This window comes from Streptopelia decaocto, assembly GCF_964273445.1.
Source record: "Streptopelia decaocto genome assembly, chromosome: 1".
NCBI classification, from domain to species: domain Eukaryota; kingdom Metazoa; phylum Chordata; class Aves; order Columbiformes; family Columbidae; genus Streptopelia; species Streptopelia decaocto.
Window position 1 is genome coordinate 201,030,699 of NC_138663.1, and position 15,797 is coordinate 201,046,495.

At 38.3% G+C, this 15,797-nt stretch overlaps 1 protein-coding gene across 1 annotated transcript in view; it reads right to left on the reverse strand.

The window, feature by feature from the left end:
* Positions 1 to 3,675: 3,675 nt before the first annotated feature.
* Positions 3,676 to 15,797, reverse strand: part of MTNR1B (melatonin receptor 1B) — a gene marked incomplete at both ends in the record, with an annotated part of 29,171 nt that continues 17,049 nt past the window's right edge. Inside the window, one exon of the mRNA XM_082062196.1 lies at positions 3,676 to 4,544. Within this exon, the coding sequence (XP_081918322.1) occupies positions 3,676 to 4,544 (869 nt within the window). The remainder of the gene's footprint in view (positions 4,545 to 15,797) is intronic.

The window sequence follows — 15,797 nt, forward strand, 5'->3', positions numbered from 1 at the left end:
TAATTTAAGGCTTTTGATGTAAGTAGATGGATACATTACTATATGGAAAAAAAATTGCAACATAAAGAGGTTTCACCAGGCAAGAGCTGTGTTTAGTCATCCAAATTAACATGAATTTTATGAATTTGATTGATTTCCAGGTCAACTCAAATGCAATGCTTTATAATAATATGTGGTACAAAACTTACTTTGACAGGCAGAGACTGTACATCAGGACTCAAGAAGTAACTTCAGGACTCAAGAAGTAACAGTACCTGGCACACTAAATAGCTCCACTGGCTTTGCAGGCACCGTACAAAACAGCATTCCATTGAACAAATGTTGTGGTGGTATAATCCACGCTGAATAATTTAGCACCGTTCCAAAAATTTTGCTTATTTTTTGAGGGAGGATCAATTTTTGGAACACTTCTTTCTTTGAAAATGCATGACTATGTTCAAATACTGTGCTTGGCTCTGGGATCCACAAGATAAGAAGGACGTGGACCTGTTGGAGAGGGTCCGTCCATGAAGATTATGGGGGCACTGGAGCATCTTTTCTGTGATACGCTGAGATAGTTAGGATTGTTTAACCTAGAGAAGAAAAGGCTTCAGGGAGACTTTATTGCAGCCTTTCAGTACCTAAAGGGGGGGTCTAAGGAAGATGAGGAGAGATTCTTTATCAGGGAATATAGTGATAGGATGAGATTTAACACTTTTGAACTGAAAGACTGTAGATTTAGACTAGATATGAGGAAGAAATTATTTACTGTGAGGGTGGTGAGGCTGCCTAGAGAAGCTGTGGATGCTCAATCCCTGGAAGTGTTCAGGGCCAGGTTGGATGAGACTTTGAGCAACCTGGTCTAGAGAAAGATGTCCCAGCCCATGGCAGGGGGGTTGGAACTAGATGATCTTTAAGGTCCCTTTCAACCCAAACAATTGTATGATTCTATGTTTCTATTCTATTACTTATGTGAGCTTCATTTAGTATAGTTGAGGAGGTACTAGCCTAAGTATTCTTTGAAGTGATCTTTAATTTTTAATGTGCAGAGATAATTTGTAAAATGGCTTCATAAAAATTTCAGATCTTCTTCTTATGAGTATGCAGAATGATAGCTGCTCACTTTTATGCCCAAGCAAGTGGTAACAATGTTTAGATTTGTTTTATGGAACTAAAACACTAATGGGAATTTGTAGTCTATTCTGACCCATGTCAGCAAGTGATAAATCAAAGTCGATCAATTTACTTCTAATACTAGTTCATCTACAAATCAGGTAATGAATTTTGGCTTTCAAGTCACAGTTTTGACTACTCATAGAAGTCAGAAAAAGCAGGATTATCAATGAAGCAAACTGAAGCAAACTTGATGTCCTTTTTCAAAAGTTTCCCAGACTCTTGAAATGCCTTATTTATTCTGAGGGAAGTTTCACATTTAGATATGCATATATCAGCTCTGTGTTGTCCCTTGGTATGGAAGTCAGGAGGAAAGATAATACATATCAAAACTGTGTCAGACTTACAAAAATTATGTTCCAAGTAGAGACTCCATTAATAGTAGTTGCTACGTTTAGCTACAATGTTTTTACTGTCTACCACCAGGCTAAAATTGTCCCATGTCTTTCTTACCCCCATTCACAAAGTTTTCAGCTTTCATCAGACTACTCTTGCTGACTCCCAGGGTACCAAACTTCAGCGATTATCAGAAATTATTAGAGGAACATACAAGAAGCCACGAGAATCATCACATTTGTTACTTTGTTGTAGTTTACATAGACTTTTGGCAAGAAAATTAAACATTTAAAATACTGGTTCTTTGATGGTTATCTGTAAGTATAGCAACAAAAGGGTGATATTTAATATGTCTTTATGGCTTCAGAAGCAGTATTTGGCTGTAAAAATTAGCATTAGTACAAAAATACTTTTCATAATAGCCAGATCGGGAAACCCAAACTGGAATGTAACAGCAACCTGAATTCCTCTTTTCCTGCTTCAGTACCTGAACAGTGCTACTAAGAATAATGTGCGTTTCAGGTCTAATGATAAAATAACTTCGCTGACTGTGTGTTTGCACATAGATCCCTAATCTGATTTAGAGATAATGCAAACCACGTTGTGCAAATAACTATGAAGCTGTGGGGCATAACCCAGATTGTAATCCAATCTGTACAGTCACTGCTACAATGTGTTACCTGAAACAGAATAAATCCAGTTTGGGTTTGGGCTGAGTTTGAAAAGAAAATGGAAAAACATCCTTTTATTTTATGAACTGTGCAAATACGACCTGAAGATACACTAGTTATGGGATTGAGATCACCTGCCTTTGCCTGAAATGTGTCTGCATGAGCTGCCCAATCTCTGTTACAGTTAATGAAGATACAGTCAGTGAGTTCTGTCTGTCACTTCCCCTGACTGATAAGGATGCCCATTTCAAGATAAAATTAATAATTTCCTGTTACTCCATGGACTACAGTGGGAATTTAGAAAATAAACTATGTGCAAACACCTACACTGGAGACATACCAAATTAGGCAAGATTAATTCCTGTCTAGCTATCTAAAGTGAGAGGCTTGAACTAGTAATGAAAGCTCATTCTAAAGTCAATGAGAGGAGATCAGCATCTTCACAAAGCAATTAATCTCATCCTTGGATGTGTGTTTATAACAGATGGAAGGAAACATATCTCCACTACAGGGAACCTTGCAGGTCAATTAAGGTTAGACATCAACTGTGGATTTTGTTCAAAATTGGATGTAGGTAAGTGAGGCAAGTGTCTCAGATACCATTACTATCAAAAGGGTTTCTTCTTTGGTCTAGTGTCATTTGAGATGATGCAGGATATCCTGACTGCTGTCCAGTTGTCACAGGTCATATGCCATAATTTCCAGTCTATTGTAAAGGTATAAGGTGTGCTGAAGTGCATGAAATGACGCTGGATGTAAATGTTTAGGTGAATAAATGGAGTGCAATTAAAATTCAGTCCTCTTTAAAGGAAGAATATTGCATAAAGTAAATGTGTAAGAAATCAACCATTTATGTTATGGTATCTACCATAAAATCAACTGCAGAATATGAACAGAGTAAATACCCTGTATTCCTAATCTCAATGTATTTAATTATTAAAAACCTGTGAGGAAAGACTCATATGTTCATATTTGCTTTTATACAAACATTCTTCTCTTGAATTTACCAGTTTGATTTAAAGATACTACTACTGCCACCAGTACGTGCACAGAAATGTGGTTTGGCTTATGTGTGGAAAACACTATCTGCTTCACTCTCTTTGTTCAGATACAGGAAGGAGGACAATCTCACCCTGCAGCCTTGATGAGTTGCTGTGCCCATAGACAAGTACCATCACTACATCTTCTAAGAAATGAGTCCTGACTTTGTAAGAAGAACACAAAACTACCACTGAAGTAAAAAAAATGCCTCATTTATATGTCCAGGAGCAGAGTTCAGCTCTCAGAACTAAAACAGTTTGCACTCACCTGCTGCTTTACTTCTGAAATGCGTTTTCAATTGCTAACTTGTATAAATCATGAATTGAAAGCCACGAGCTTTATCAAGGAGACGGTATTCCAGTCACAAAGTTTCATCCAAATGGAAAGCCCCCCAAAGTAAGCAAGAATGACCAGAACATCACAGCTGTGTTCTTGGAGTTCTCCAGGACAGACTCTTGCATTGATTATCACACATCTACAAGGTATCAGTTTTCATTTGGTCATTGTTGTTTAAAGCAGGAGAAGGCTTGCTCTTCTGACCATCGGTCCCTCCTTTGGATGTGTCCTGGAAGAAAAGCCTTGGCGTCCACAGTGACATTAAAATCCGTTTGTATTCATTACGAAAATTCTGGTTAAGAAGTCCATATATTATTGCATTAAGGCAGCTGTTGAAATAAGCCATGAAGTAGCTTATGATGAATAACCATTCAGGAACTTTTGGTGCCATTTCCATAGGATCAATGGCTACAGCCAGTCCAATGAAGTTTAGAGGTGCCCAGCAAAAGGCAAAAATCACAAAAACCACAAACATAGTAAGAAAGTTTCTGAAGTCACTTGGCTTCAGTCTTGGCTTTGTTTCTGACTTGACTCGTCTTCTGACTTGAAGCACTAAAACCCAAATTCGAAGGTAGCAGAAGCTCACAATGGTGATAGGGACAATGAAGTGAATTACCACAACAGCTATCGTATAGTAGGAGCTTGCAGTCTGAACAAATGTACAGGAATAGACTCGTGGATCATACTTTAAAGAGCCAACAAAAAAATTTGGCACAATTGCAATTACTGTTAATACCCAGATTAAGGAGACATACAGCATTGTGTTCCAACAGCTGTACACTTTCTCATAGGCAAAACTGTGACATATATAGCAATATCGGTTTATTGCAATTGCAGTGATGTTGAAAATAGAGCCTATTACACTGAGTCCCATCACAAAGCCACTCGCTTTACAATGCATTTCACCCAACGTCCATCCATTGTGGAAAATAGCTAAGAGCACCAGTGGGTATGGATACAAGGCCACCACCAGATCAGCCAAAGCCAGGCTCACCACAAATGCATTACCTGGGGAAAAAGAAAAATATATAGGCATAATTCTGACAGCAAGCATAGTTGTGGAGAAGTAAATATATTATTTTGGCTATCTGCAATGCTAAATTTTTGATGATGTCAGCACGCAGCAGGTATATAGGACCAATAGGTAGAATACCACAGAAATATCTGCAGCAACATGATATTTCAAATCTGTTGGTGACTTGATTGTACCCTCCTTTCTACTTCTTTAATAAACAACCGTCAGCAAGCACATGTTGAGTTGCTTCAGTGTAGTTAACTCCACAGCTGGACTGAATGATGTGAAAAAGAAACAAGTTTAAATTGTGGCAGGTAGGCAGGCCATTATGCCATTCTAATCTATCCCTGAAATATAACAGGCTCAACAGGCATCAAACGAAGAGATATGCAAGTACTAGGTCTGTAGGGATTAGAAGGATGTGTTGGTTTATGTCTAAATTGCTACACAATAGTCTGTTATATAGATATTTTCTGCATGAATGACCTACCCATACTGCAGTTATTTTCCCACTGGTTTGACTAAGAAAGTGGATATTGCCTTCACCATCCACTGCAGAAACACATATTTAATTATACCAAGGAAAAATGCATGAATGCAAGATAAATAATTCAAATTAATGGGAGGAGCCTTTAGGTTATTTTTTGCTGATGATGTTTAAAGAACTTCTAGTGATGTAGTTGCCACTATTGTCTGTCTTTCAACAGTGTCGTTTTCGAAAGTTTGAAATTTCTGAACATTGTATCTAAGGATACTTTAATAAAATATTGAGATAGTAAACTATATTCCCGAAAAATGAGATTCTTACCATGGTAAGCACTGCTTTCCTTGCTTTTTAAGAAAAATATGAAATCATTCTCTAGGAACTCCCCAGGAGACAGAAAATAGAGGTACTAACTTTAGATTCTTGACATTTAGGTAGCATAAAACACATTTCTGGTTTGCATACTCACTTTTTTGCTTCTAGTCCTTCACAGTATGAATAGAAGTGCAAACAACCCAAGTAGCTTTTAAAACTGTGTTTAGAACGTAATTATTTTTTTAAAAGAGCAATTAGATGCTCAGTCCTACAAATTCTGAGCTTTATAGTCATCATATAGAAAAGCATTTCTCCACTTAATTTTAATCACAGAAATAATGCTGTGATTAATATCTTCATCTGGGAGCCAGAAAACCAGCAACTCTGTAGGATTTAACTGGTTGCTCCACCTGCTCTATATCTGTAGCTTGCTTAACCTGAATTAAAGAATGGGGAACTCCCTTTCTCCCAGGGGAAGACCATGCTCATCTGAATCTGTGCAGCAGCAACTGAACTTCACAGAAAGCAGAGTTTTCCATCTGTAGATAGAGAGATATAGCACATCTCAGGAGTGGTGTGCAACTTATTTTACACGGTTCCTTGCTCTACATTTAGCAGCCTGTCTCACACTCTCCTTATACTTCAAAGGCCAAGTGTTATCATAGCTACAGTTGGCTGTGAGGCAATTCCATGCTATTTGTCTTAGAAGCAAGGTGCAAAACCAATAGTATTGCAGTTTTTTGTGTCCTCCCACATCACAGTCCCTCGCTGCTTTAAGGTTGAGGGGGTCTAAGTATGTTGTTGGACCTGCACAAGGAAACATTTCCTGCTAGCTTTATATGTGCTAAACTGAGTAAATTTCAGTAATGTCACATTGTTCTAAAAAAGGTGAACATGATTTTCAGATGCATAACCAGAACTCTTTGAAAATACATAAATTATTTTTTCTGTCTTACTCAGGATTGCTAAGGTGTTGGAGAAATGTCTCTGGTTTGGGGCTCCACACTTCAGGAAAGAAGTAAACCCTAAATAGATCTAATCTAGAGCAAAGAAAATATCTAATAGTTTACTAACTCTGAGAAAAGATTGAGCAAACTAGGGAGAGGATTAAGGGGGACATGATAACCTCAGATAAGTGAAGCTGAAAGGATATTATCCATTCTTACCACTGTGGTGGGCACAAAAAAGCTTCAGTCACAACAAGGCAGTTTTAGATTAGACATTGAGAAAAACATTTTAAAGGCAAGAATAAGGAAGTACTGGAACATCTTGGTTTGGGTCTGCAATTGGAGCTTGAAGAAAAAGTTATATAAACATTTGTCGGTACTGGCCTAGATACACCTGATCCTTGTTTTGAGCATAGGAAGGATGAGATGAGTTTGAAGGCCTTTTCCAGCCGTATGATAAATAAGATAAAGGACAAGACTAGCAATGAATCAGGGGCACCTTTATCAGAGCATATTTACATCATGACAACAAGAATTTATCTTATGTTTTTTCATCACTGTGTCTGACATTAGACGATAGATAAGTCAGGAGAAAGAAAATATACTTTTTACTGTTTTAAAATGCCTTTTGGAGAAAGATAGAGTTTAGTCCAGAGTGTGTGTTAAGAATAATCTCTAAGGCCTCCAGCATCAGTTTATACATAAAATGGAATAGTTCAGTTAAAATCAAGTGGGCATTCAGGTCTTTCAATCATATTTGGAAATTTATTGTAAAGTACATTTGGCAAGAGAATTTCGAAATTGTGTGTGTAATTTAGGACTTCTTGAAAATTCCAGCTGCAATGAATAAGGAGAGTTAGCAATGAACTTGTCAAAAACTTAATATACCACTTTACAACATAGAAGAAAAATGGTGCAATATCTATAAAAGCCTCAAGTGATTTGTCACTTTTACGGCTGTTTACAGGGTCAAGCGTTCACACTGTGCACTGCAAAATAAGGTCCGGTGTTTATTTTCTTTCGATTTGGCTGACTGCAAGATGAAGTTTAACATTATATTACTGCAATGAATAATCTACAAAAATAGAGAGAAACTGTTCTAATTCATTAAAAAGGCATAATCAACATTTTGAGAAATTGAAGATCTTAGAAGTCTTGTAAGTGCTTGGAGAAAGTAAATCTTCCTTGATACACCTAAGACACAGTGGTTGGAGTGGTTATAATTACATTAACAAGGAAATCAAAGAGGTAATTTTTTGCTAACTGTGACAAAATAGAAACCACAAATGCTCATCTAGTTGGAATGATTATCATTATTTCCATAATTTACTCAATGGACTTTGTTCCTGGATTTTGGTTTTATCAGACAGAAGATTATATTCATTTAGAAGAAACACGTGCTCACTGGAATGGAAAGGCTCCTTAATTACAAGCAGTAGCTACTAAAAGCCAAATATCTAACCAAGAAATTGAAAAGATACACATCTGCACTGTTTTAAACATTGATAGCTGGGTGCATAGAAAAGAATATAAGTTCTGATATTCACTTTGGGTGCAATGGAACTGGATCAATATTTCATGAGGCATTCTTGCATATTGTTTCTTTTACCTCAGTTAACAGGAAAAAAAAGAACTTTCACACCCTCTTGCAATCCTGTGACTTGATATTGTAGGAATTTAATCACAGAACAAACTGTTTGGTAAGGTCGAGACTTTTAAGGACTGAGCATCTGCCTTCTGCAAAGACAACTGAGTTCTAATATCTCTACAAAAACCAAACAATTGCAATCATCAACCACTTTTTTAAAGGTTTTGCTTCTTGGTTTCAAACTGGCTGAAATGGATCATTATATAAATCATGAAGTTTTACTTTTTATCAGATGGTGTTTTGATCATTACACTTTTGAATAAGAAATCCTGACACATTGCAAAAAGGTGTCACCCTCTTAGCTCTGTTTCTCCCTGCAGCCACAGTCATGTTTGTCCTCATGTACTCTTCTTGTGCATCCATCGCTGTTTTCTTCTTTAGCATTCAGACGCCTGGTTTCAAGACAGGAAAAGTATTTGAACGCAGCCTGTTGTGCAGACTGTTGTGTTTGTCTCTTCCTCTCCTACTGTCAAACTTGTGTCGTTGTGGAGAAACCCAGGTAAGGAGTAGGGACAGGAAAGGCAGAAAGTGCATGAATCTATTGGCAGATTTTTTAAAATACCGATGACTGATGACTCAGGATAATTGTTTTATTCTTCCATTTCCATATCCTAACCTTAAGGGAAAACTCAGAGTCACTCTTGCAGATTTCTTACTTCATTATGTCTTCAGTTCAAATGTAAGTGGGAAAGTTCTTTGTTTGAGCTTAAGTCTTAAAAACACCTCTAATTATCAGTACTGTGTTTATAAATAAATAGCCTTTTATACTGGTTGAGAATGATAAGAACTCTACGATATCACTACCTGTAGTTATTTTTATGTAGTACAGGAAGAGGAGCAAGATTTTTACTTAAATGAAGTAAATAAGAGTCCTATCATTATATAAATTGTTCCTCTGCAGAGTTCACAGTGATGGACATCCTCAAGAAGGAGTTGAACTAAAAACTAGGCATTTTTTAGTGCTAGCTCACTCTTCAGACCCCTTTTTTATTCCTCTGCCAGATTACTGTAGCCCCTGTACTCAAAATTAACTTAAAAAAAGAGATTTCTTGTGCAACATCATCTTTTGAAAACCAGGCCTAATATAATTTCCAGGCCTACTGAATTCTCATTAGAGTGAGCCTCAAGGTCAGACCAGACAAACCAGGAGCATACTCAACTAACAGCAAATTGGTATAAAAGTGACTTCATGTGTCTATGTCTCCACTCCTGATCGTATTAGAACAACCCTGAAACTGAAACTAAGGACCAATTTGCTCAGCCAAAACATTTAAGCACAGATTGTTCTAAGCACCAGACTGAGTGCAAACTAAGCTGGTTATGAGTGGTTTTCCAGATGAGAGTCCAGTATTTTGACAAAAAAGATTATTACTGTAATGAAACTGTGCAGCTGGTCCCACTCCTGAAGCTACTTCATTATATGTATGCCCATGTACACAGGGATACTTGCTGTTTCTTCACCTGATAATCTTTCCCAAAATTTCAGTTAGTTTTTAGCATATCTTATGAAAGGATTGCATAATAAGACAGAAGGCTATGTCATCAGAGCCAGAACTTCTGCTAAACTTCCAGGTGGTGGCTTTTAAATGGAAGCCCTGACCACTTTATTGCTGGTTCTTGAAGCTGCCAGTGACACCTACCTTTTCTGACCTATCGTATTTTCTACTGTGCTTCAGTTCCTACAGTTCTTGCAGCTCTTTAATGTGGAAGGAAAAACATGACTCTGGAGGGACTGAAGAACTGGCATGAAGTAGGCTGGCAGAACTAAGGACTACGTAGGTTTTTATTTCTCTTTCCAGAGTGGCTGAGCATATTTGGTTCAAATGGCACGCAGGGAGATGTTAGCTGATGGAGAAAGGCTGATGTTTCTTATTTCTTCACTACTATTTTTTGTCTCTCATTTTGGCTAGAGTGGTAATTTTTTACAGTATGTAACCTCTTGTAGTTTTTTATTCTTTGTTTAAATATATAACTTTTAAATCTGTTTAAAATTACCTGTGTTGACTCTTTTTTTTTTCCTCATAGTCCATCAGAAAAATAAAACCTACTACCCTAAATCAGATGAAACTCCATCCGTGTCAGCAGGAATGAAGCCACCAAATGTAGATAACAGCATCAGGTGGAGCAGAGAATTAAGTCTTTCACACACTGACATTTGAATTCCCCATGACACTACAAGCCAAGACCGAGGGTAATCTTTGATTTACTGAGACATGTTAATCTAGTATAATGTTTAACAATGTGTTATTAAACAGAAGGTTTAAAATAATGCTTAAAAAAAGTGACAGATGGGTTTTTGTTTTCTTTGAATATGACAGTTTAAAAATGGTGATACACTCCTTTGTGGTTATGTTTCATTATTTCAGATGTTAGTGGGATATACTGCAGAAATTGATGTAATGGAAAGGGACTGGCAATATATTTTCATTACAACCACAGTACTTTAGAGACTCCAGCAAAATATAACATAGACAATGAACCAAGACTGGTCTTTGATCTATGGAATATTCAGGTTATTTTTTTTTAAGAAAACATATGTTCTATTAAACTGTTTAAAATATTTAGTGAAAATATTTATCCTATGATACGTAAAATGAAAATTCTCTACCACCACTGGTAGTACTGCAGGCAGAACAGAAGGGGAGTATTTACTGTGGCAGTTATCCCTTTGTTGTGCAGCTCCCCAAAGGCTTCGGGAGAGCTTTTTGCTCACAAGTCCAGGCACACTGAAAGTCAGATGTCTGTGTTTTCACATAGAAGTCTGGAATCCAGACTAAATAGGGTTTAAACCTTAGTCATCCACTTTCTGGATGAAAACACTATGCTGTTATATAGAAGATGAGAAGAGGAACTTTTTGTTTTAAGATGAAAAAATACAAACACCCTACAGTGGGATAGTTTAGTGGAGGATGCTCTGTACAGCCCTTTTTCAGGCTGTGCTGCAATGCAACGAATGCAGGATTCACAGGAATAGAAGCTTAGCATGTAAAAAGAGCTTAAGATTGTAGCTTAGTGACCTGCAGACTGCTGGACTGGGACAGACTTGCGTTCTTGGCCCTACATCTGCAACTATGAGTTGGTGCTGGAAGCTACATGTGCAGGGGCTGAATTTTAGGCTTGTAAGCCACAGCTCTCAGATGTCAACATAGTCTTGCTGAAAGAGGCACCTCAGTTGCACTCTTGATTAATATGTTTTTGAGATCATGATTTTGGCTTGCTTGGCAGCCAGATATGGATATAACCCAGTCAACAAAGCCTCCATTTTTTTTCTGTGTGGTCAGGCTTCTTCTCCCTGTGGTTAAATATGGAAGCACTGGTACTTGTTGAGAGTTTGCTACCATGACTTTCATAATAGACTGCAGGTGCAAAAAATATTTCTAATGCTGTGCTGTTACAAACTTAGTAAAGGTTTGAGATTTGTAACTCCTAGGTGTGTAATTTTACTCACCTGTGGCTTTCTCTGGTGCAAGTAGGGGCAGTGGTGACTGTCTTGCTACCTAGTGCACCAACCACAACAGAGACAACACACTGCATCATCAATCGGAGCAGAAAGAAAAGGCAAGTGGTTGGTTCTTTCAGAGTAAAAATCTCATCACTAATCAGAAAATATGTTTAAGGGGTGATAAATACTTTTCTGGGCTCCTGATACTTTCTGATAGTGCAGGAACTTTCCTGCTACTGGGTGTTTTCAGAGAGAAAAGGGGAAGCAGAAGAGACAAGAGAGGATCTTCTAAGAATTCCCTATTGCCTAGTGCTTACAACAGTTCCATGGTAGAAAAGCTTTTCTTTGAGAAAGGACTTGAGCCTATGTCTCCCGTAGTCCCAAGAGACTGCCCTACTCACCAGCCCTGATGCTCTTCTGGGGTTAGCCTGCTTGTCTCTTTCTAGGTTATGCTCAAGAATTTCACCCTAGAACCAGAACACACAGGTTATCACTTATATTGTAGAGTGCTCTTCATCAGTATATTTCAAAACAAAAGCAAAAAATAAAAAAATGTAAAAGTCTCATGATTTAACAGGTGGGAAACAGAGAAACTGAGACAGACAGATGCAGAGACTCTACCAAGACACAGATTAGGAAGAACACTCTAGATTAATGAGCCTTGCTCTTCTCTATTAGATAATACCACCTCTTCTTCATGGAAAAGGTTGTCATGCACTGGAACAGGCTGCCCAGGGAAGTGGTGGAGTCACCATCCCTGGAGGTGTTTAAAAGATGCACAAATGAGGTTCTCAGGGACATGGTTTAGTGGTGGACTTGACAGTGTTAGGGTAACAGTTGGACATGATGACCTTAAAGGTCCTTTCCAACCAAAACTATTCTATGATCCTATTAGGTATACCCTGAAAAGAATGACAGTGCCTGTCCAGCTCGCTGCTCCAAAATGACACCATAGTGGCATGCTGGTACTGGGGGTTGGAAGCGAGAAAAACCTAGAGCTATTGAGCAGAGCTAGTCAAATTCAAAGCAAACAAGCCAGGGTGGTTACTGCAATAGGTAGTAAACATGTGGAAATCCTTAACAGATCCTTAGCAGCTGAAAAAAAAAAAAAATATCTGTATTCAAGGGAAGTCTGGGGAAATACCTGAAAGAGACATCAGTTGAAGGTTGCTAAACAGACATATGTTTGATTCAGGAAATCCTCTGAGCTGGAAGGAATCACAAGTTGAGAGAATGCAGGAGAGCAGTATCATGTAGGGTTGCTCTGTTCCCTTCTTTTTTTCCTGAGTGCCTGCTTACATCTATACTTAAAGACAGAGTATGAGGTGGGGTATGCCCTGTATAGGTCTGTACCTATACATCTGCTTTTATGAGGACAGTAGGCTCCAGTGGTACCATTCAGAAGAACAGCTTCTTCTCAGACTCCCTTGTTGTGGTAATCTGAGTGATATGATGAGATGTTCTCATCTGGGTCCTTCCCAGGTACTCCTCTACACAACCAGCCCAGTTTTGTTGACAAAAGGCTTGAAGGAGCAATAACCTTGTTCTGTATGCCGAGCCTCCTGCACCTGTGCTGCATTTTGCAGCAGGCTGAGGACTGAAGGCCCCTTATACCAATGCCCGCACACTGGAGTCAGTGGCAAAAGGCCCTGTCGTTGCTGCAAGAATGTCTCCAGGGTACTGCTGCTTTTCATGCAGGGAATGAAGCCAAGACATTTACTCCAAGTGCTCACCACTGCAGGCACCAGTGACTGCCCAGCTTCAAAACCTCTAGTTGCTGAGCACAATCACTGAATAACAACAAAACAGACTTTTTTTTTCACTAATTCATGAAAGAAGTTTTGCTTCCTGTATCTGTCAGTACTTATCAGCTTAATTTTCTTCACTTGAAGTAATCACAGCTGTTGATTGCTTTAGCCAAGGAAGAATAGGCAACCTACATGAAAAACTGCAAGTAAGAAAACTCATTTACTGCTGACAAAGGGGCTAATATGAAAAGCTGTAAAACACAACAGGTGCCATTTAGTCAGATCTTATAAATATCTAGGCAACCTGTTATTGCTAATAACATTTTTTTTCAGAATCCCAACACTATATTGCATTTCATAGAAAAAATGAAATATGTAGCATTTTGTAGGATGCTATTTTGTGAGGAAAAAAGAAAAAAAAAAGAAAAGAAAAAACTTGGTTCAGATCAGCTATAAAAGACTGAAGTGTGGAAATAAACAAAGTAAGGACATATCACTGCTATTACCTTCATATTTGCTCCTGCCTTTAGGCTGAATTTGTGTCAAAGGAAATTATGTTGGTTTTTTTCTCTCTTAGGGCAACAAAACAGCATTCAGGTCCTTAGAATAGCTTATCTTCCACCTTCTTTTAGAAAGCAGGACAGGAAATTGAGGAATGAAATAATTTTGTACAAACAAAAGCCAGGTTTTGTGATGTTAAGTTGGTAGGTTTGCAGGTTTTTTGAGTATTCACTAGCAGATTAGTTGAATTAAAAACCAAACCAACCAACCAAACCCAGAAACAGACCCACAACAAACCCCGGAACATAAAATAATCATATTTTGAATATAAGGCCCAAGATATTACAGAATATATATAAAAATATCCAGCAGATATATTAACTGAATAAAAGTGGGACTGTTACAGACTATGGGACATACTCAGCACCAGGAGAATTGGTTAGCTATGATAAGGTGCATCTTGTAGCTCTGCCCAGTAGACTCATTTAAACAGAACAGAGTGTTTTGACCAGTACAGATGTTGGGAACTCCTCTTGTGGAATTGAAGACCTGTAAGTGGTAGCTTCCATCGTGATTTACTAAATTGTTCTGTGGAAGAAGATGAAGGACCCACAGCATGTGACAGCTGCACAACCAGAAACACGTAGATGCAAAGCATGTACAGGTAAACTAGTCACAGCTCCAAAAAGAAATCAAATCTAAGCCCATTATTACTACTATCTATTTTTAGAGGTTCCTATGTTCAACTTCCAGACATGGTGCAGGGTCCTAAGACAGCCTTGGTAATTCTATAAAATGGAGCCTGATACACTGCAGTAAATATAGCATACAGGAACATTTAATATGGGGAATATTTAGGCTGACAAATTGCTAATGTTTCTAACGCTTGCTGGAGTCTCTTCATTATGATCTTCTTTTCCCTTCCCTTGTTTCCTATTTTGTCAAGGAAGAAAACAGATGATACTTGAAAATGTCCATTATAATTTTTCAGTGAGGAAAAGTCTTACCCTTTTTGTTCTGAGCTTTTGGAAGGCCTCACCACTGTACAGGCACAGGGAGATGAATGTCTTCAGAAGCTGTTGTCAGCCTGTGCCATCTGCTGCTTTTGGAAACAAGGTCTTAAAGCAAAGTACACTGACATGATTCATCTTATAATGATACTCATAGGTTTGTAAACAGATGAGTAAATAAACTGCTTTTACAGAAAATGATTGTGTGTCCTCTTCTAAAGTATTGGCTTGTTTGTGTTTCAACTCAATACAGATGAAGTGTGTAAAGATCATTTTCTGAATTAAGGTCTTTTCTGAGAGCCAGTAAAAGCCTTGCAAAATGACTAGATAAAAACTCTGTTCTGGCTGGGCCTGTGATTCATGATAGTGGTGAGATAGTTAAATGAAGGGCAGTAGGCATAGATATATAACCAATATAATCACAGAATCATTTATATTGGAATTGTTCTCTGAAGATCATCTAGTTCAGCTCTCCCATTCAAAGTGAGGTCAACTACAGTAGGTTGTTCAGGGCAAAGTCCCGTCAGGTTTTCATTATCTCCAGCCATGGAGACTCAACCACTTCGCTTGGTGGCCTGTTCTAGTAAGGAACGGGCATATAGGATATTTACTCTTTTCACTAGGGAATGGGGAAAGATACAGTTGGTTTTCCAACAGACGAGAACTCTACTTGATCTAATAAATAGCAGAGGGTATCTAAGTTCATACCTGCTACTATGCAGGTAGAGAAAAGACACGGTCATCCACAGTGAACTAGAGTTGCTCAGTCAGAAGAATAGTTCCCAGCAGAGATTAGAGGAGGTGGGGCTTCGTGTTGTTTATGGTTGAGTCTTCAGATTCCTTGTGGTAGCAGGATCTGAACTGTCTCTGACTGGACATAAAGGTCTGAGCCAAACAGAGAATCTGGACCAACAAACATTCACAAACCTGGGGGGTAGAAGGTGGAGTGTGGCAAAAGCTGCATGGAAAGAGGGAAGAGGCACCAGATCCTAGCAAAAATATTTTTGGAAAGCAATTCCCACTAGCTTTAGCAAGGCCAGAATTTTCCTTCTTATCTAGATACTTAAATACTGGGTCCATCTTACCCAGGCTGCAGAATCCTTTTCCACATGTTACTTTGAGGATCTTTGAGCACTGTGAACTACAACCAG